At 37.0% G+C, this 21,469-nt stretch overlaps 2 protein-coding genes across 2 annotated transcripts; both read right to left on the bottom strand.

The window, feature by feature from the left end:
- Positions 1-2,654: 2,654 nt before the first annotated feature.
- On the bottom strand, positions 2,655-14,015 carry LOC116178573 (ankyrin repeat and zinc finger domain-containing protein 1-like). Its single transcript, XM_031498117.1, has 9 exons — positions 13,869-14,015; positions 8,654-8,748; positions 8,402-8,593; positions 8,209-8,351; positions 7,894-8,157; positions 3,881-4,106; positions 3,169-3,833; positions 2,951-3,118; positions 2,655-2,903 (listed from the first exon to the last, which is right to left on the bottom strand). Exons 2-9 carry the CDS (start codon positions 8,742-8,744, stop codon positions 2,727-2,729), a joined length of 1,926 nt encoding a protein of 641 aa, XP_031353977.1. The 5' UTR covers positions 8,745-8,748; positions 13,869-14,015; the 3' UTR covers positions 2,655-2,726.
- Positions 12,912-13,956, bottom strand: LOC116178574. Its single transcript, XM_031498118.1, has 3 exons — positions 13,643-13,956; positions 13,360-13,594; positions 12,912-13,311 (listed from the first exon to the last, which is right to left on the bottom strand). Exons 1-3 carry the CDS (start codon positions 13,797-13,799, stop codon positions 13,206-13,208), a joined length of 498 nt encoding a protein of 165 aa, XP_031353978.1. The 5' UTR covers positions 13,800-13,956; the 3' UTR covers positions 12,912-13,205.
- Positions 14,016-21,469: the final 7,454 nt, after the last annotated feature.

The following is a 21,469-nucleotide window of genomic DNA, read 5'->3' on the forward strand; positions in this document are numbered from 1 at the left end:
ATTCCACCCCTGGAATAGGTAACTCGCCCTTCGTTCGGAGTATCCGAGCCTACAATTAAGATTCGAGATCAGTCCCAGCATTAGGTGTTGTAAGTAATGTGGTTACAGTTATTTAGCACCCTCGTGGCCGCCTCGTGCACAGCAAACAATTTAATAACTTCCACAAATTTAAATGAACGATCTAATATTTATATAAATATTACCTCTGATCATGATCAAAAGATAACCATAAATTGTGCAAACATTTACACCAAAAGTGAAAACCTTTCAAACAATAAAAATTAACGATATTTCCCATACGCTTGATGCATTGAGGTTAAATCATGTCAATTTCAAGAACAAAGGTTGAAAATTATAAACAAATACAAAACGTTGTCTACAGAACACAAATAAATTATAAAGAAATGCAAAGATTACAACGTAACAAAGAGTTATCGTGTTCAAGACGGCGCAGACCGCTCTCCCATTCTAATAAGTCGCGTCATCGTAGGTTGAATATATAGGGTAGAACCTCTCAACAATAACTTGGAACAAATGAAGTTTAAGTAAATGCACATACACAAAGTTGGTTGCGGTTGAGATTAAAAACATGTTTAGGGAACGATGGGCCAGGTAAGCAGGTAACAAACATTCTAGGAAAGGGCGAAGCGCACAGGTTGTGACTCATCTTTGATGCAATAAAATACACTGTGAAAAACTATGGTAAGTTACATGACCTTGGTCATCACATCAAATAAAATATTCCACCCATTGCACTTGTAACTTGGTCCCACGTCCCAAGCCTACAGTAGAGATTGGAGCCTTAGATGTCAGTACTAGCTTGGTTATAGTATTTCTCATGTTCGTTACTAACTTTTCACGGAGAACTACATCATGCGGACGATTTATTGGCTTTCAACACCTTCAGTAATGTCGGGTCACCCTGTATGTCGAATTTCAATATTCTTTTTAAGCGTAAATGTGGTGGTTAATTTGAAATTGGACACAAGATTCGATTGTATCATTTGAATGTGAGGTGAATTGCATTAGATTTAATGATGTGTAACGTTGTTTAAATAATCCCCTTTATTTTATTATGCAAATAGAATTACGTCAAATGTTTTGCTAAAGTTATCTCATTTAAATCCGGTCATTGCAATAAGAAATTGGTTACGGCTGCGCAAGCTATTTAGATTCAAGATAAGTGGGTTTCGCGCATAAGAAAACACAAGTGTTTAATTTATTTGAAGACGCAGTTGGAAGTGGAACAGAAAGGGAAGAATGTTTTAAATAGGAAAAGAGACGCTAATCGTTGCTTTTTTTAGTGGTGGGCGATATTCGTTGATGGTTTTTGGTGGTGGACGTTAATCGTTGCTTTTTTGGTGCTGGAAGCTTTTGGTGTATCGCAGTCAGCGGTAGTTGAGTTTGTTACAAGACAGTCATCGTGCAAGTTGTAGTGTTTTGTAGAAGAATGTTAGCTGAGTGCTCTAAGAGATTTTTTATTACGTTATATAAAGTAAGTGTTTATGTCGAGTTAAAGAAGTGGAGTTTACGAAGAAGTTTAGTCGAAGTGTTGTGTTTATCGAGCGTGTCAAGGTTATTCTACTACTCATGAAAGGAACTTTTTTCCACCATCAAAGAGCCAATTTTAGATCTGTCGTTACAACGACGCCAGTGTTCGTCTAAGTCGAGATTCAAGTGCAATCAAAGAAGTGAAGTTCCGAAGTTCGCAATTCCGACTGGATATTTTGGGTTATTAACACTTTTAATGAATACTTTCTATTTGCATTCTCACATGTACCTTTCGTGTTAAATTAATTGAAGTCGATGCTGGAGCTATGCTTTTGAAATAATCCTTTTTGTACATGCTATTTGCCATTTTACGAGTTGTTTTCCCAAATTGAACAGTACATGTGTTTGGTACTTGATCTGATTTATCGTGTTTTGTACTGTTTCGTTCATGCTGATTGAACTGCATTTAACTTGATTACCTAATTTTAGCTTTCCACTTATGTTTGTGATATCTCTCGTGTTTATTTTTATTACCTAAATTGTTTAACTGCATTTGATTCGATTGCCTGACTTTTATCGTACAATTTGAGATATTTTATTTGTGTATTTCTCCTGCATTTTGTTATCGCACTTGATTTATTTCATGCATTTGTGTGGACTATGCCGGGGTTTTTGTCCCGAAGAAGATTTCGCCTTGTTGTACAATATTTGTTTTTATCTTTTCTTACGCACAAAACTATGCATTCAATTCCCTTCCCGATTATGTCTCATGTACAGTACGTCCTAGCACATAAAAAAACCGATTTAGTAGGTATTAGACAACGTAGCGTAGGAATTCATTTGGGCCATCCACTCCGAGCCAACTGATACCGAGATTCACAAGTGCGCCATTGCGACTTGAAAGCTAGATGTATATTATTTTTCCCCAGAGTTGCCAACTGTAAATCCATTACACCACATTTGGCGCCATCTTGATTACAATTTATTTTCTCTGGAGTATTAGTGTATGAGCCGTTCCAAAGTTGCGCCTTCATAAAAATGAGCCAACACGTTAAGGGCATGTATAAAGTCCTGTAAGGTCAAAGATCAAAGAGTGTGTTGTTGTCAGGGGTTGACCTTGGTAATCGGTAAGGTCAAATGACATGCTGTAAGTTCAAGGCCTATCAGTTAAACTGCTTGTATTAAGTGCTTTAATAATAGACAACAACATTTAATTTAACATGAATTACAGATAGTTATGAAAGCACAATCGGATGTGCCAGTCTATGTGCCTTTAAGCAGTCTATTGTACAAAATTTATTACCAGAGTATTCAAATGGAACTTTCCCGGACATATCACTCGCGCACAGGAAACAGCGCGCTACGACGGTGCCTCCTTGGCTCAAAATGCGACGTTCGGCAGCGAGCGCCCTCTACAACAGGCACAGAATTTCAAAACGTACTTATCAATTTCCTTTACCTTTTCCCGATCGCTCAACTGCAGGAATCTCTCCCTTTCACATTCCTCTTGTTTCTTCAGGACCGTCGCCTTCTTCTTTTCCTTTTCTTTTTCACGCTTTAACTTCTTAACCAGCTTTCTCTTTTCCAGTTGTTCGTCGGTTAAAACAGCGGGTATGGGAATTTGCGCCTATACCAATGAAAAGCAGTTAAGTATTCGGTCGATTACCCCTCACTCACCTTGTTATAGTTGTACTTCTCGGGAAACTCGGAGGCGAAAGTTTTGAAAACTGTCCGCACATCTCCGTCTTGTGTGGAAGAGTATGGGGTTTGTTGACTACTATTTCTTAAGCAGGGATCTGCATCGTGTTCTAATAGGTAACGGATCAAATCGAATTGTCGATGCATCGCTGCTATGTGAAGCAACGAGTTGCCGTGCGCGTCTATTACTTCATTTATCACACTACTTTTGTTATCACTTTCATCGTCTGGTATTTTTGCATTTTTGAGGTACAATTCGAAATTTGGAATGTTTCCAAGTTGCATTAATTCGTACACCTTTGCCTTGTGAAGCGCCTCCCGCTCCGCTTGGCGTTTATTTCTGGACTTGGTTTTCTTCGGTTTCTTTCTTCGTCGTTCCTCTAGAGTCAAAGAGTCGTCGAAATTTTCCAGAAGACTTTTCGTCGATATTTCTTGCTCAGAAATGTACAAGTTGTCCTCGGATGGGATTTGGTCAGTTCTTTCCAAGCTGTTACTGCGCGACGCCGGGTATGCTACAGGAAGAGGTCTCTCGACATTTTCACGCGATTTTGCGCGGTTGATATTGTTGTTTTTCACTTTGCTACGTTTCGGGGAGGTCTCCTTTACTTCGTGTTTTAAAACATCATCCAAAGTTTGTGATGACTCTATCAATCTGAATATAAGTGAGGCTTTTTTACCTTGGGCGACTCACCATAGAGTGTTGCACATGATAAAAGACCGTGAACCCTTTTCACTTCTGTAAATGTGGCCCTTCTTGTTGAAAATGGAACGGTTCGTAGACGACTATCTGACCGGTTTAGTAGAGGTACCTTCCCACTGAACAGGATAGACTGATTGTAAGCTCCAGTCGCTCTGTATATTATCAAACCACTGTTTGCTATTTCTTGTTGCCAGGTTTCAAGAATGTCGTGCACATGCTGCAAGAGTCAATTTCATTCGAATCGTAAGAACAGCAGTAGTGCGTAGAACTTAGTTACTATCGTCTGGGTCATTTGTCAGGGAAGTTTCGATTGATAAATTGAAGAGACATTCCAATTGAGTTGACTCATTGACTGGAAATTCTTTCTTCTAGAAAGATGAGGAGTGTACTTGTACCTACCAGGCCGCATAATTAACAATTCTTTAGGGACGGGGCTACATGATGTGGGGTTGGCGACATCCGGGCGCCATCCCCGAGCGTAGTTTACTAAAGTGGTAATTTTTTAGTTTTTTCCTATCTTCTTCTGCAGGAAAAACTGAAAAATCACCACGTTAGTAAACCACGCTCGGGGATGGCGCCCGGATGTCACCGACCCCACATCAAGTAGCCCCGCCCCTACAGAATTGTTAATTATGCAGCTCGGTAGGTACAAGTACACTCCTCATCTTTCTACAAGCGATCTTCTACGAGGTCTCATTTGCTGCCAAGCAGCTAGCCCGCCGGCCAAAGTGAGATTAAAAGCCATCGTTTTACAAATAAATTAGCAAAAAATGCGTTAAAAAGAGATAATTACAAAAAAAAGTTAAATCACTGTTTGCTGCTAAACAATGGCCCAGCTAGACGGTCCTAAAACTGTCGTCTAACTTCAAATTCAATATGGGCATGGCTTTAGCCATATAGTACGCAATGCCAAAAGTTGAGTCGAATTGAATCAAAATTCACAGTGCCCTTTTCGCATCTTGACTAATTACAAACCGAATTGCAAAATTTTTTATTGATGGAAGCATTTAAATTAAATTTGATACATAGCCACTTGAATAAAGGAAAATCTAACGTTAGTTTCAAAATTTAGGTTTGCGCATGCGCAGTTCCAACTTTCTTATTTAGAAAAGCATTGAAATGAAATTCTTCTTATAAACTGAAATTGAAGTAGGACATCAAAATGGATTGCACATATGCAACGCTATCTTTCATAGTTGTGGCCGGATTTTTACGATTTTAATAGAAGTTGCATCTGACAAATGAGAAATGAATGCAAGTGGAAATGCACTTTTTGTAAATCGGTTACGATTACTTATTTAACTTGTTGTCTTTAGTATTGAGTGGGCGGGGTTTCAGCTAAGGCTGCTTTACCAACCTAACCCACTACACATTTACAAATACCCGTGCCCGTACCCAGATTCGAACCAGGGACCCTTGGTACCGCAGCCCACCTTCAACTCAACTGCGACACACGGGCCGGCTTAAGAATGATGTTATTGTTTGTAAAAACATCCAATCACATGTCTTAACAACACTGTTAGCTGACAACATAGTTAAGCATGCTGTATGGCTTTATAATACGGGCCGATAATCATTTTAAAATTAACAATTTTGTGGTTTTCCCTGTATTTCTTACCCGAGCGAAAATTTTGATTTTACGGTATTAAGTTTTAAAGTTTAAAAAGAGCACATGCCCAAAAATAAGTTACAACCAACAACTTTTTTTTAAATGAAAATACATTTTTATTTTCCTTTTAGAATTTTACATAGTGTTTCATGTACAGGGTGTACCATTTTCGACACTTTTATAGGCGTTATGGGCTCTTTTTGGGTCAAACTTGTAATGGTAAAATCAAAATGTGCACATTTTTGCTTCAGAGATATGGAAATAAATCAAACAATTTTCAATTTCAGAATGACCGTATATATTCTTAGTAAAAACAGAAACAAAAAAATGTTTCTTGAAAATAAACAATTATACAGTACTCGGGTAAAAAAGTTATTGGATCTAACTTAATTTTATTTAAATGGCATACCCTATATATTTCAATCTAAAAATAGCATATTAAATTCTGTTTTTTAAATATAACACTGAAAAAATTCAATATCGATTCAAAAAAATTCAAAAAAGATTTCTTAAAAATTCAAAAATTCGTTTGTAGTAATTTCTAATTTTTTCAGTGTCAGAAAAAAAAGCGATAGTTCGTAGAAAACAGTTCCTATTGTTGAGACCTTTATTTAGAATACCATGAATGGGTAAAACGTGTGGTTGCCCCCCCCCCCCTGCCTTTCCCATTTTCAAAAGTTTTACTTGCCACTAAAGGCATGCGCATGTAAAATGGTATTAGACTCTATTAGAGTAACGTCGAAATTGAGCGGGAAATTCGAAATGCTGGACTTGGCGGTTTTACTGTCAAAGATATTGACCCCTATTATCCCCCCATACATTAAGTATCACTTTTAAATAGGCCCTCTTTACGGGCCTATACTGACCTTACGCGCATTAAATAAGCATATCGACCCTCTTATATCGAAACACTGATTACTTAACTTTAGAGGCAAGTAAACGACCAAATCTCGCATTTGGGAAAATGTAAACACAAGAACAAGGTCATGATCATTCCATATTGCCAACCGTAAAGTGTAAATATGGTAGACATATCTTTAATTTTTAATTATAACGCAATTAATTGATTTTATTTAAGGATTATTGCTCTGTTTTAAAGTAAAGTAATCAGTGTTTCGATATAAGAGGATCGATATGCTTATTTGATGCGCATAAGGTCAGTATAAACCCATAAAGAGGACCTATTTAAAAGTGATCCTTAATGGATAAGGCAATAGGGGTCAATACTTCCGACAATAAAACAGACAAGTCCTGCAATTCGAATTTCGAGGGCTATTATGACGTAACCACTAATAGACTCTATTGGTTGTCGCATGTAAAAGTTTAGAACCCTTCCCGTAAAAGTAGTTTAACACGACAAAAGTGGTTCCTGACCGACGGAGAACACGCAAAACAATAGCACCAACGCTAAAAAAGTACAATCTTTGCTGATCAACTTTCATTGCATTGCTGGTTACTGATTAGATTGTAGAGCATATGTGGTCTGGTAAGAATAAGATGCAAGTTATCTCCAGTGATGAAGAATGGAAGAAACACCTCACACCGGAGAGCTTTTATAATTTCAATTTCTAGATATCAAAATTAAAACCTTTCTTTCCTAATTTTTACGCGTTTTGTTTTGTCATATTTCTTCGAATTATGTGAATTATCTTTTACACATTGTATAGAAAGTGTCATATTTCATAGTAGATTAGATTGTACACTTGCAGTTGAGTGTTGACCATTACAGTAAATGTCGTAAATTGTTCCATTGCTGAAACCAAATAAGTACGTTGGGCGTTCGTTGAACTGTATTTCGGTTGAAATTGTATTTATGTCTTAAAACGTAGAGAAAAATTTTAATGAAACTCTAAAGTCTAAACTGTGAGAGTGAAGGAACTACGTGCGTTTTTCCAAACTAGATTTACAAGAACGCATTTCGTAACTAGGCGCTCCTCGACTAACTATAGCGCCATCTCAGAACGAAGGGACCGCATATCAGCACACTAATGAATGTACGAGTTTCTATTTTTACGGTTAGTTACACCCCTTTAAAAAGCAGATGACAGCATCTTCTGAGCGAAAATTAGCAATGCCAGTTTATCCTATTTGTTTGTAACTCTTATTGTATTTCCTCTATGGTTCTACTGAGGATACTGTCTATTTTACCAGTAAAAATAAGCCCACGCAAGGGAATGGTAACGGTAAGGGCGGTGGGAGTTGCGACAAGTCAAAGAAGTTTGTCCCAAAATGTTACAAATGTGGCGAGTTAGGTCATTATAAATGGGACTGTAAAAATTCCAAGATCTGAAGAGTCAGGAAGGGTCTGCGTTTGTTAGCCAATCAGATATCGGCAAATCTACTACATATCTTTTTATCATTAATTACTTAACCGCAGATCTCATTACCTACTCACTTGTACTAAAGCAGTTTCATTATATCTCCTCAATGACGCCCCTGCGCTTTTGCACTGCGATCCCGATCGATTATCTTTGGAACTCTGAGAACCGCCCTGACCCGCCCGAACTGTGTAACAGTGGAAAGTTTTGTGTAATATCGGTGTAGACCCTCGAAAAACTGCGCCCGCAAAATGTCCTCCGCCCAGCATAATGACCGTCCACTGATTGTTTACGTTACACTCGCGCAACCTATCCAGAAGTACATTATTATCCAATTCTTCCTAAAAGTCGTAGATTTTTCATATAGGTACGCCGGATGAAGGCCTAGTCACCTTTTTTGCAAAAAGTAAACACCTATACATCGAAAATACAACTCCTTGACTAGTTTTAAGAAATATTTTTCCTTGCGAGGTAGCAATACTCTCCAAGTTATCCTCTTTCTCAGATTCCGAACCCGATATGCTGGATACGTCATCTGCAAATCAGTTTTAATACCTACTCCCAAAAAAAATTGGTATAACTTGCCTGCTCTCTCATTGAATTCTTCTTCGGTAAGAGGGGAGCGCGACAGTAAACTTTGCTTCAGATTATACCTGTGCCAGTCCAATTTGTAGTGCTCCCTTTGCTGCTGAACGTCATTAAATGAGGTCTTGCAGTACGAACAAATTAATCCCGATACGGAACTTGGGGTCCACTTCTCCGGCGCCTCTTTTGTTTCTGAAAGTAAACAAGAATCGCCGATAATTATCAAAGATCGATCAGGGCGAATATACCTACCTCTAGCTTCGGATGCCACCATTTGCAGAAATTTGACTTCATCGCCGATTAGTTGTTTGAAAGAGGAATCGAAGATTTGCACTTGGGCCATGGTTCTAAAATTAAAATATGGATATATTAGGATTGGTCACTAATTAAGATTTATGCATATGTTAATAGTTATTAATGATACAAGTTCGTTTATGGACGTCATTAATAACGTTCATATAGAAAGTGTATCACTCAAAATTCAATCTACGACGGTCCAAATGAATTTTATTCAGATTTTTGAGTTATCTAAACGTTTTCGTAAATTAAGATTCAAAATTATCAAGTGTGCATACTAGTGGATGTCATGGTAATCGCGTTTGTCAATTTTGACGTTTGCTATAGAAAATAGCGTGCTTTTATTATGAACACTAGTGCTTTTATGAAAGCCGTAATGACATCCAATTGGCCATGCTAAATCAGTCATAAAAGGCCGGCTAGGATTAACTTTTAATTAAAAGGATCCTTCTGATCGATCGAAACTACCCGGTATGAAGAACCAGTTAGTCCAAGAGCCCAGTAGGAAAGTATACCTTGAACGCCCGGACGATTCTAGTAATTTTCATAGGATTCGCCATAAAAAGTTGCATTAGAATCGACAACGGCGCCGGCGAAAATCCTGCCGAAAGCAGTAAAAAAAAATTATATTCGCCCCTTATTTTTGGAAAATGTACTTTATTATCCCGGACGTTCAGGAAGAGTACTAAAGGGTGCATATGGATGAGTTTTATCGGAAAAAGTCACGGTGCCGGGCCGCAACCCTTGGCACCGCGACTACAATAATGGGGTGGTAAATCGTACTAAACTACCTTTTTCTCCCGGACCAAAATGACCTATGTGAAATATGTAGCTTGCGATTATACGAATATAAAAAACCAACGGTGCCGACTCTCAGGATGCTGGAAGTCATGGGCACCGTCGATCGAATAATAATAATAATAATATGACACCCGTCCACTGATATAACTCCACAAAAGTGTGAAATTTAAATAATAATAATAATAATAATAATAATAATAATAATAATACGCATACCGATATGACAATTCACAATGACATGTGCAGTGCAGACGAATTGCAGCCGCGTGCCGAAAGTATGTAAACTTCAAACTTTCTGCACTACAGTTAGCAAGCACCAATAGAAGCGCAACATATTTGTTGCTGTTGTCGTTGATTGGTCATACTTGTGTAGGCGGGCCAATTTTGTGGTGATTGTGAAAGCTAAATGTCAATATGACAGCACCAGCCCGCACCGCACAACAAGGCAGCGGCACCGCACTACCACCTATCTGAATGGGGCTTAACACTTCTTTATTACATAAACTTTTCCCCAAATACGTGGCACTTCTCCTTAACTCGATCTCGACTATTCAATTTACGATGACGTACTTTAAACCTCGAAATTCACCACCTAACCTTCTTCCATAAATATTTACACAAGCTGACAATATTTATTACATCCCAAAACCGAGAAGCCGGGAGCATGGCTCCAACCAATGGACCCGCCCAACGATCCAAATACGGCGGCGGCCGTGGTCCCGACTTCACACACACGGCCCAAGGCGAAAAGCGCACGACGCAAAAGCAAAAGGTCACGTTACAACACTCCCTCTTCCATTTAACACATTTCCCTCTCCTGTCCCATCTTACAATCCACTTCCTTATTCTTTAGTTAAAATACACAAAAACCTAATCTAAACCGCGCACCTGCGACAACACCTGTTTATAAAATTAACTTTTAACGATAAGCCCAACTCTTATCTACGATGGGATAAAAACATGAGATAAACTTTTCAAATATTACGCAATATATTTCAAAATGTACTTTTTACTAGTACATAGTAATAACCGGATCAATAATGGGAGATAAATAAATAAATAAATAAATAAATAAATAAATATATATTTATTGCTCAACAGCAAAGCCAGTTACAGAGCAACATCACAATTAATCTTACCTAGTGGGCACGTGCTAGTAAACACATGCATACTAAACTTAAAACATGTAAGAACAAAAAAAAAAGGTAACATAAAATAGGAGATGCATGTAAAGACGCGGTTCCTAGATCTCGGTCACAAATAACTAAATAACAATGACGTGTTACGTATAGAGTAAGTCGAGGAGTAAGTTATACATCATGTACTCTCGTAAGCACTTTTGACATTGCGTATTATATGGCTGAAGCTATGCCCATATTGAATTTCATGCAATTCAGTTCATAACTAACGGAGATGTAAAAGCGATCGGACATTTCTAAACGAAGTTATCGTTCACACGGACAGATAGAGGGACAGACAGGCAAAGGAACAGACGGGCAGACCAACAGACAGACGACAGACAGCAATACAAAATTATAAACGATCTCTAGGATCGTTAATAAACGGCAAAAGTGTAAAATTATGGAGCATGTAAAAAAACGGGTTTTTTGGTTTTTTTACAATAACTTTTTTAGCAATAAACGCAGAAAAAATTCCTTCCTTGGTGCAAGCCTCGACACCATATCGAACCAAATAGCAAAAAAAGTAGAACAAGTAGCTCTTAAGATAAAAAACTAGTAGCGTCTCAACGAACGAGCGGACGGACGGACGAAGGGACGGACGGACAAAGTGGCCACAATAGCGCTTTTTTTTTGTGGAAATGCGCTAAAAAATGTTTTGAACCATTTTTCCAATTTTTATGAAATTTTAGTCTTCCATTTAAGTGCCTTTTCTGGCGACTTCGTTGCGCAAATTGTTGGCCTACTTGCCACCAGCTCGCGCCTCCACTACACGTAGGTCGGATAGTTTTCGGACATACCTCGTATATGAAGATGCACAAGTATAAATCCTAACTATAAATTTGAGGTTGTACAAATTATCTAGTGTAGACAAACAAAAATAAATAACAATTATCAATTTATCAGGTAGTACAGGGTGTCCCATTTCGACACTTTTATAGGGTCTCCGTAATTGTTAGTGCTATCGAAATAGTTATTTACATACAAGTCCGGAAAATGATACATTACTGGCGAGGAAATATTGAAGTGCGAGGCCCCTTTGGGACCGAGTACTTTAATTTCCGAGTAAGGTAATGCTATTTTACTGACGAGTTTTGTATTAAATATCCGAAATCGTATTTTAATATAAAATTTCAATTTTCATATAGAACTTTTGATTAATGTCAATCTGTCAGTGATGACATGAGTCATTGTAGACAGTTAGCAACGTCACAAATGCGGCCGGTAAAGTGACGGTGCGGCCGGTAAAGTGACAGTGCGGCCAGTAAAGTGACAAGCGGCAGGAAACGTAGTCTGATCTGCCTCTGTCATGGAAACTACAATTTCCTGACAGAAAGTATAGGCATGAAAATGAAGGTTACAGAACGATTTTGGGTAAAAGTTTCTAATAGGCGTCATGTGCTCTTTCTGTGAGTCTTTTTGGGTCAAACTTAAAATGGCACGCCCAAAATTTGAAAATTAAAAAATTGTTAATTTCAGAATTACCTCAAGAATATTTTAAACGGTATATTTTAATCTAAAAAGATGGGATATTAAATTTTCTCTTTAAAAATATAACACAATAGGAATGATATTAACAAAATACAAGTGACTCAGAAAACTTCAACAGGATTAAAAAAAGAAAGAAAAGGTTCAAATAATTAGATAACAATTTTTTTGAATCTTTGAATTTCTTTAGTGTTATATTTTTGGAAAGAGAATTTAATGCTACCTTTTTAGAATAAAATATAAAGGGCGTTCCATTAAAAAAATAGGTCATATCGAAAACAAAATTTACAATGATATTTTTTAAATTTTATTTATTTATTTAAAAAATGAGGTTAGGCCCATTTTTTTTAACTAATAAAATAAAGGATCATTCTGAAATTGACACTTTTTTGATTTCCCCCCGTATGTGTTCACCGAGTGAAAATTTTCAGATTTTGATTTTACCATTTTAAGTTTGATCCAAAAAGAGCACAAAACATCATAGGTGAGATCCTAGGTATATCCCTTTTTGAATGGCACATTACGGAGATATTTACTCTCGAGAAGGGCATTTTCTTGATCAGTAGGCTTGCCAGATTACAAGGAAATTTTCCAAATCATTTACAAAGCTAGGTCTTCCTTAATGTGGTATGTTGGTTATGCATATCATAAATAGGTGTAGTAGACAATTACTTCTGTACTTACTACGAAATGAAAAATCAAGTATGATCTTTGCTTCTACCCATTCCTTATTACAAATTAAAGGCTTTAATACTGAAAGCTTTTATTAATCATATTCTACATAGGTCGTAGGATAAATCTAAAAACTTGCCTTATAGGTAAAGTTGCCAATGTTAATATAATAAAACTGATTCTCAGATCTCACACAAGAGTCACCAACTTAAAAATATATCAATAAATTAAAATCAACCAACTGCCCTTTCACCTACCCTAATTTAAATTTAAAATAAATAAAACCAGTATAAAAATGAACCTTAAATACAGTGCAATGAAAAAATGACTATTATACCAATTTAATACTTGTTAAAACATCTGCAGATCTAAATTTCCAAACTGAATCCGCGGATAAACATATATCCGCTCACCAAAAATCCGACAACTACGGCGAACACGTAATTCAAATGAAACATGTGACCGGACTGCGCCCTACAAACAAAACCGATAGATCCCCTAGCGTGATGGTTAAGCACTCACTTATATTTGGAAGGCGAAATCGGACTTGGTGGTTGTATACCCGGTACGCTCGAGTCAATGTAAACCATTAAACCGGTGAACCAAGTGGCCAAACTTCCGCAAACTATCGGGAACCAAAACCAGCTATACCTCAATGCGGTTACCCACGCATGGCGCACTACCACCTCGCCGTCCGTTACTATAGTTTCGTACGTTACGAATCGTTTCTCGAACAACATGCTTCGAAGACTCTCATCTAAAGGTCATGGAATGAGCTATCGATTGTAAAAGACGAGTTACTTACGGTTCGCGTATAAAATTTTCGAGGTCAAAATAATCAAAGATATAATAAGGCCACAGAGACCTAACCTCCATTCACTTATCACAATGTTTTGATTTTCGCATTTTTTCGGTTGTAAGTGGTGTATGCCGTTTTTGTACTTTCCGTTAAAGCGTAACATTTTTATAAATAGATTATTAATACTATATTTTTAGGAATGATGTAAACATTAATTAATACTTTTCCATACCTGATAAATCTGTCCAGTGCCTACAAGCACAAATGTTTCACAAATATTTATGTGGCACAATCTCCAACCTACGCTCACTGTGTCCAAAGTAAATGTGGTGTGACACCCTCAATTTTTTTCTCGTGTGGAATGTCGTGATGCAATATTATGACACTTTGTGCCGCTAATCATCAGAAATATCAATTTTTTATTTTGTGGTTAGATATCAATCATGCACACCTTTCTACTGCTGCAGTTCTAAAAATGTCGCCAATATGTTGAAGATTCAGAAGAGATTTTAGAATATCTAAATGCATCCATAGGCATATGAGAGTAGGTATAGTACCTATATGCCTATATAAATGCATCACGATACAGGGCAACCAAAAGAATTTTATAATCAATACAAGTTCTACAACCCATAGGCCAGTCAAAACCGGCACGAAAAATCACTACATTGCCAGTCTCTGATTTTTATCACCCGAATGTTACTAATGAAGATATTACATCCGGGTAAAAAATGATCATCCGCCGATTTTGTTGACGGAAATACAGGTTTTCGAGCACAAGGACCCCGAATCAAACACAATCTCGATTATGTCGGTAGGTCTGTCTGTCTGTACTCTGTCATTTCCGGTGAAACGGCTGGACTGATTTGGATCCAACATTTTCGGATTTTTCAACGTTTGCTCTATATCTCCTAAACTATACATTTTTCGACGAAACCCACCCACTATATACCGCGTGTCCCAGATAAACAGAAGTAATGTATTTTTTCGCGAAGGATCCACGAGACCTTTGATATGTATTTGAAGTTATCCATTCACAGTACGTTATTGCGTAATTTCAAAGACCTCGTGGATCTTTCGTGAAGAGTTTTTGCAGAGCATTGAATATGTGACATTTAGATATTTTCCCAGAAATGTCCTTTAGCCCAGTTTCATGAAGTCATAGATTTGATTTAAGGCAGAAATCCGAGTTGGTTAAATTGTAGAGGTAGGTACCATCAATGATATTAGTCGGTAATTAGCTATAATTAGTGCAGAAATGGTAGTAGAGTGGCTAGTAACCTTGAGTATACTAGTTGATATACTGTATACAAAAGGGCTTCGATAACAAAGAATGTACATGGACTGTAAATTGCTTCCAATGTCTTTTATGATGGGTATGAATCTTTAACTCTGTATCTTTAAAGATTCAGAGTCTGTTGTTCCGGAATCACTCGAGACGATTTTGCTGAAACACAAACGCTATAAATACGAAGGATGAATGAAAAAATTTGTGTTCATCTCCTCCATCAAGATAGACCCAATACCAAAGAATACATTAGTTACTCTTTGCCAATACCTACCTGTCTCGAAAGTTTGGATCCAAACATCTGGTGAACCTCTTTGTGCAGTTATGGGTGGCTACAATGAAGCTATGCTGGTTAAAATACATTCTTTTAGCAATCTTAAGATATAAACAAACACATTGCAAATGGTTTGCCCAAAAAAATAAAGTCAATAGACTACCTACCCTTAATTAAAATTAATGTAATTAATATTTCTGTCTGCTTCTATCACATAGAGAGAGCGCATGCGCACTCTCTTACATCAAGGCGTACACCACTACTACCTAATAGCAGCTTTTACGCTGCGTCGTTCTCTTTTACACGGAATAATACACATGTTTCTCTCTTGCGCGTTACTTAAAACTGCGACAACCGTGTACTATAGTCGATCCGTTATTACTATTCCGATATGTAATTAACCCCACTAAATGCAGAGTTAACTTTTTTTTACCTCACGTCGTCGATTAAACATAAACAGTTCTATTAAACAAACTGCATCGCGTTATTGTTGACGTGCAGAATAAGAATGAACAAAATACGATACCGCAACGGTTAAGCGATTCTAGGTCGTATCGCCTACGTCAAAGAATGTTAATTAAGGTGAATTTCGCTTGCATTCAGTTTTGTTTACAGTAATGTTGTTTACGCCTACCTGTTGCAATTAAACTGCAGTTTTAAAAATTTTTTCGAATCGGATGCTTAATGCCTGAGACCGATACAAAGTCATATCCGATTCGATAAAATTTTTAGAAAAACTAGAAAAACCAAAAAATAACACACAATTCATCAAAAAAATTGTCCTACCAGCTCAACAAAGCAAAATTGGGTAAAATAAATGTAACGGTAGCTCTTGGACTTATTTAAAAATTTTTTTTGTATAGATGTACAGATAAAAAGGAGTCTGGAATTAACAATCGTCTTTTGATTTCTATATCACATTGTTTTCTTTATGGGTTCCGGAAGTGTGGAGATCACATGTCGCAGTAATAAGAGCTAAAATGTTTATTTTAATTGGGTTTTTAAGGTGCAGAGTAAACATGATGTCATTTTTGTAGTGTGAAATATGGAACATGGCATAGGTTGATAGTACCTATAAAGAATTGATTTATTACCTTAACTTTCGTTTAATTCGTAGAAACAAAGAAAACGAATCAACGATTAAAGATGGCCGGTTTTCGTTACTAAAAAGACATTTTGTAGGTGTTATTTAAACAGAAAATAAATTAAGGGGGGATTATTCCAAGAGATAATTCATTCATTCGGGTATTTTGAACCACGGTCGCGTCACGTGATCTCTAGTAAAATATGAAAAAGGTTTGCATTGGGCCGCCGATGTGACCAGTGCTAAAAAAGGCTTTTTGAAATGCCAAATCAATTCAAGACTGTGAACATATATTAGAACTTTTCGTACTTATTGAAGTTATGGAGTGCGCACCTGATAATGTGCCAAAAGAATACTTGTGTATTCTGGGCAGTCCCTCGACAGTTGTAATGAAGTCGTGTGGTAAACTGTTCGAGTTCCAGAGAGTATAACTAAAGAAAGAAAGAATCAAATAAGTTTTTTGAGCAACGGGAAGCTACGCGAAGACGGATTTTTGTTCATGTCATGGTAATTGGCAATGAAGGATAACTAATGAGCGTAATAAAAAAACTTTCAGTTTTCAAAATGTATCTGAATCTAATTGGATGAATTTGTGCACTAAAGGATTTAATTTGAATTGTGGCTAATAGAAAAGTAATGAAAAAAAACTTTTATGTTATTACCTACGCACTTAAGCAATTATAAATGGTTGTACTTGTAATACTCGACCGTGAAGGGTAATAAATTAAGTCTCCATAAATATGATTGAAAAGTTAAGTATCCCTTTGACATTACGGCAGTTAACTATTAGAGAAAGAATAATAATTTATATTTATTTGCTTTCGCTATTGTATCTTGAACTTTGAAGACAGGGACAGGATTGTCACCTCTAATTTTTCTTTTGATCCATGCGGAATTTTAATTACACGTCACTTAATCATTTTTGAATGTCTTCCCTGCAATAAAAACCAAATGAGTGGTGTTCTAAATACCATCATCTCAAGGTTTCTGTTGCTTCAAATTTGTGAAACAAATCCAAAATTTCAGAACATAAGTACTGTTTTGCCATGTCAATTGTCAGTCCTCGCAAAACGGGGGCAGTACCTAGGTATTCACGTGCTGTTGTAGCATTTAGGGTGACTTAGAATCTTAACTGGCACACGTATTCATCAATTTCAGTTCTTTTAAGGCACATACTAAAAAATCGTAGGTTCCTAATAAACCTATTACAGACGTTTCGAATTTAGACAACCTTCTTTGTAACGTATTTGCGACAAATTGCAACATTTGAGATGTTGGTCGATCGAATCGCAATTTTTTTAAATACCGTAAGTTACTCGTGGTGAACCACGGATTGGCTGGCGTACTCAAACACCACCGCAGGTCCGGCTTCATATAAGCAGACCCAACGCGGGTACCAGTACCTTGAGTCGGGCAATGGGCAAAGGGCGGGAGTTTAACTCGGCATCAGTACCCTACGTTTCTCTAGACCGTCCGCTATCCACCGGTAGTCAGCCGAGGCGCAGACCCCCGTGCACCCTTCGTACCTTGTGTATACAGGGTGGTAACTTGCGTAACGCATCAATAGGGATTTCAATGTAAAATTCATAACATGCGATTATTGGCTCTCCAAATTATGTTAGAGCAAAAATGTATTAAGGTTTTTTGTAGAAAAATTTTTTTTACGTCAATCAACCGTATTAGTTTTCAATTATTTGCATAATAAAGACGGAAACTTGGAAAAATAAAACCCCCATCTTTTTCAATAATCTACGATGCCATGGAATTTTCTACGTTACGCAAGTCACCACCCTGTATATAGATAGATGTATTTATAGTGTATATTGTTGTGTAAACAGCATCAGGTGGACGTTATAAGGCGGAAATAATACCGAAGATAATAACGGACAACGACGACTGTTTTAATTTAATCTGAAGATTTCGTTACTTATAAGCACAGGATTGGTTTATTTGATCGGAATTTGATATTTTAGCGTATATTTTTTTTACTTTAGAAGTGTTGTTAATTGCATAATTTCTTTTAAATTTTACCATTCGTGTGAATTTGTTTATTTACATTGTAAGCTGCAAAAATTGCGTTATTTAAAATTGAGGAACTGCTGGTGGAGTGCATTTAAGTGTTATACGGTTCCGGTCACAAAACATAGAATTCTAAGTTTCGGCAACGCTTATGCGCTTGGTTTTCAGTCGTCTGTCTGTCTGCCTGTTCCATCGAGATCTCGGCCCCTGGACCACCTAGAGACTTCGGGTTTTCGCTAATTGATAGCTGCTATGGTATATATTTGCCCGTTATTCATCATTTACATTTGTGTTACGCGGCAACACCCCCCCCCCCCCCCCCCCCCACAACACAGTCCTTACATTGGACGTCCATATTTGATCCATTTTAGGTTACGACGTCCATGTAGGAAAAGTGTACGCACTGTGGACGTCCGATGATTCCGTCTTATGGAACATTTAACAGATGGTCCATAAAATAATTACAATATACGTCCAATGGACGTATGTTCCAAATCACAAATTCGAATACATATACACGCGACTGCATTAGCATTTTTAGCGCATTTCCACAAAAATAAAAAAAAAATGCGCTATTGTGGCCACTTTGTCCGTCCGTCCGTCCGTCCGTCCGTCCGCTAACTTTGCGACGCTACTAGTTTTTTATCTTAAGAGCTATTGTTCTACTTTTTTCGCTATTTGGTTCGTTATGGTGTCGAGTCTTGTACCAAGGAAGGAATTTTTTCTGTACCGCTTACAAAAAAAGTTATTGTAAAAAAAAACAAAAAACCGTTTTTTACATGTTCCATAATTTTACACTTTTGCCGTTTATTAACGATCCTAGAGATCGTTTATAATTTTGCATTGCTATCTGTCGCCTGCCGGTTGGTCTCTCCGTCTGTTCCTTTGTCTGTCTGTCCATCTATCTGTCCGTGTGAACGATAACTTTGTTTAGAAATGTTCGATCGCTTTTACATCTCCGTTAGTTATGAACTGAATTGCATGAAATTCAATATGGGCATAGCTTTAGCCATATAATACGCAATGCCAAAAGTTGAATCGAATCGATTCAAAATTCACAGTGCCCTTTTCGCATCTCGACCATTTATAAACCGAATTGCAAACTTTTTTACTTATAAAAGTATTTGAATGAAATTTGATACATAGGCACTTGGAATAAAGGAAAATCAAACGCCAATTTCAAAATTTGGTTTTGCGCATGCGCAGTGCCAACTTTTTTATTTATGGAAGAATTTAAACGAAATTTGATACATAGGCACTTGGAATAAAGGAAAATCAAACGCCAATTTCAAAATTTGGTTTTGCGCATGCGCAGTGCCAACTTTTTTATTTATAGAAGAATTTAAACGAAATTTGATACATAGGCACTTGGGATAAAGGAAAATCAAACGCCAATTTCAAAATTTGGTTTTGCGCATGCGCAGTGCCAACTTTTTTATTTATGGAAGAATTTAAACGAAATTTGATACATAAGCACTTCGAATAAAGGAAAATCAAACGCCAATTTCAAAATTTGGTTTTGCGCATGCGCAGTGCCAACTTTTTTATTTATGGAAGAATTTAAATGAAATGTGATACATAGGCACTTGGAATAAAGGAAAATCTAGCGCCAGTTTCAAAATTTTATTTTGCGCATGCGCAGTGCCAACTTTTTTATCTATGGAACTATTTAAGTGAAATTTGATACTTAGGCGCTTGGAACAAAGGAAAATCTAACATTAGTTTTAAAATTTAGGTTTGCGCATGCGCAGTTCCAACTTTCTTATTTAGAAAAGCATTGAAATGAAATTCTTCTCATAAACTGAAATTGAAGTAGCACGTCAACAATGGATTGCCCATGTGCAACGCTATCTTTCATATTTGTGGGCGGATTTTTACGATTTTAACAGAAGTTGCATCTTACAAATGGGAAATGAATGCAAGTGGAAATGCGCTTTATGTAAATCGTTTACGATTACTTTTTAACTTGTTTTCAATATGGCTAAGTTCCGTTGATACTTGATAGTGTGTGATATGTTTCCTTTTCCCTTTAAAATTGTACGATATATCATATCTACGTATAGAATTCTAATAACGAAGTAGAGGTATAATTCTTTAAAACGGTAAGGAAAGTTTATAAATGTCGTAACTCGTATGTTTGCCGAGTTGTGTGAACAGATGATTGTAGCGATTTATTGGAATTGGATTGGATGATTGAGGCCGGCCGGCATCCATTTCTGCGAATCGTAGCGATAAATTGGAACGTGTAAACAATAACAGCGAATTATCACCAAGATTTGTGATTCCGTTTTTCTTCACAATAAACGGAAAATAATCTTAACAACTCAACACATGTGTCTTCTTCCATTTTTAGCGCATTTCCACAAAAATAAAAAAAATGCGCTATTGTGGCCACTTTGTCCGTCCGTCCGTCCGTCCGTCCGCTCGTTTTGCGACGCTACTAGTTCTTTATCTTAAGAGCTATTGTTCTACTTTTTTCGCTATTTGGTTCGTTATGGTGTCGAGTCTTGTACCAAGGAAGGAATTTTTTCTGTACCGCTTACAAAAAAAGTTATTGTAAAAAAAACAAAAAACCGTTTTTTACATGTTCCATAATTTTACACTTTTGCCGTTTATTAACGATCCTAGAGATCGTTTATAATTTTGCATTGCTATCTGTCGCCTGCCGGTTGGTCTCTCCGTCTGTTCCTTTGTCTGTCTGTCCATCTATCTGTCCGTGTGAACGATAACTTTGTTTAGAAATGTTCGATCGCTTTTACATCTCCGTTAGTTATGAACTGAATTGCATGAAATTCAATATGGGCATAGATTTAGCCATAATAATACGCAATGCCAAAAGTTGAGTCGAATCGATTCAAAATTCACAGTGCCCTTTTCGCATCTCGACCATTTGTAAACCGAATTGCAAACTTTTTTACTTATAAAAGTATTTGAATGAAATTTGATACATAGGCACTTGGAATAAAGGGAAATCAAACGCCAATTTCAAAATTTGGTTTTGCGCATGCGCAGTGCCAACTTTTTTATTTATGGAAGAATTTAAACGAAATTTGATACATAGGCACGTGGAATAAAGGAAATCAAACGCCAGTTTCAAAATTTGGTTTTGCGCATGCGCAGTGCCAACTTTTTTATTTATGGAAGAATTTAAACGAAATTTGATACATA

This window comes from Photinus pyralis, unplaced genomic scaffold, assembly GCF_008802855.1.
Source record: "Photinus pyralis isolate 1611_PpyrPB1 unplaced genomic scaffold, Ppyr1.3 Ppyr1.4_LG8, whole genome shotgun sequence".
Lineage (NCBI taxonomy): Eukaryota > Metazoa > Arthropoda > Insecta > Coleoptera > Lampyridae > Photinus > Photinus pyralis.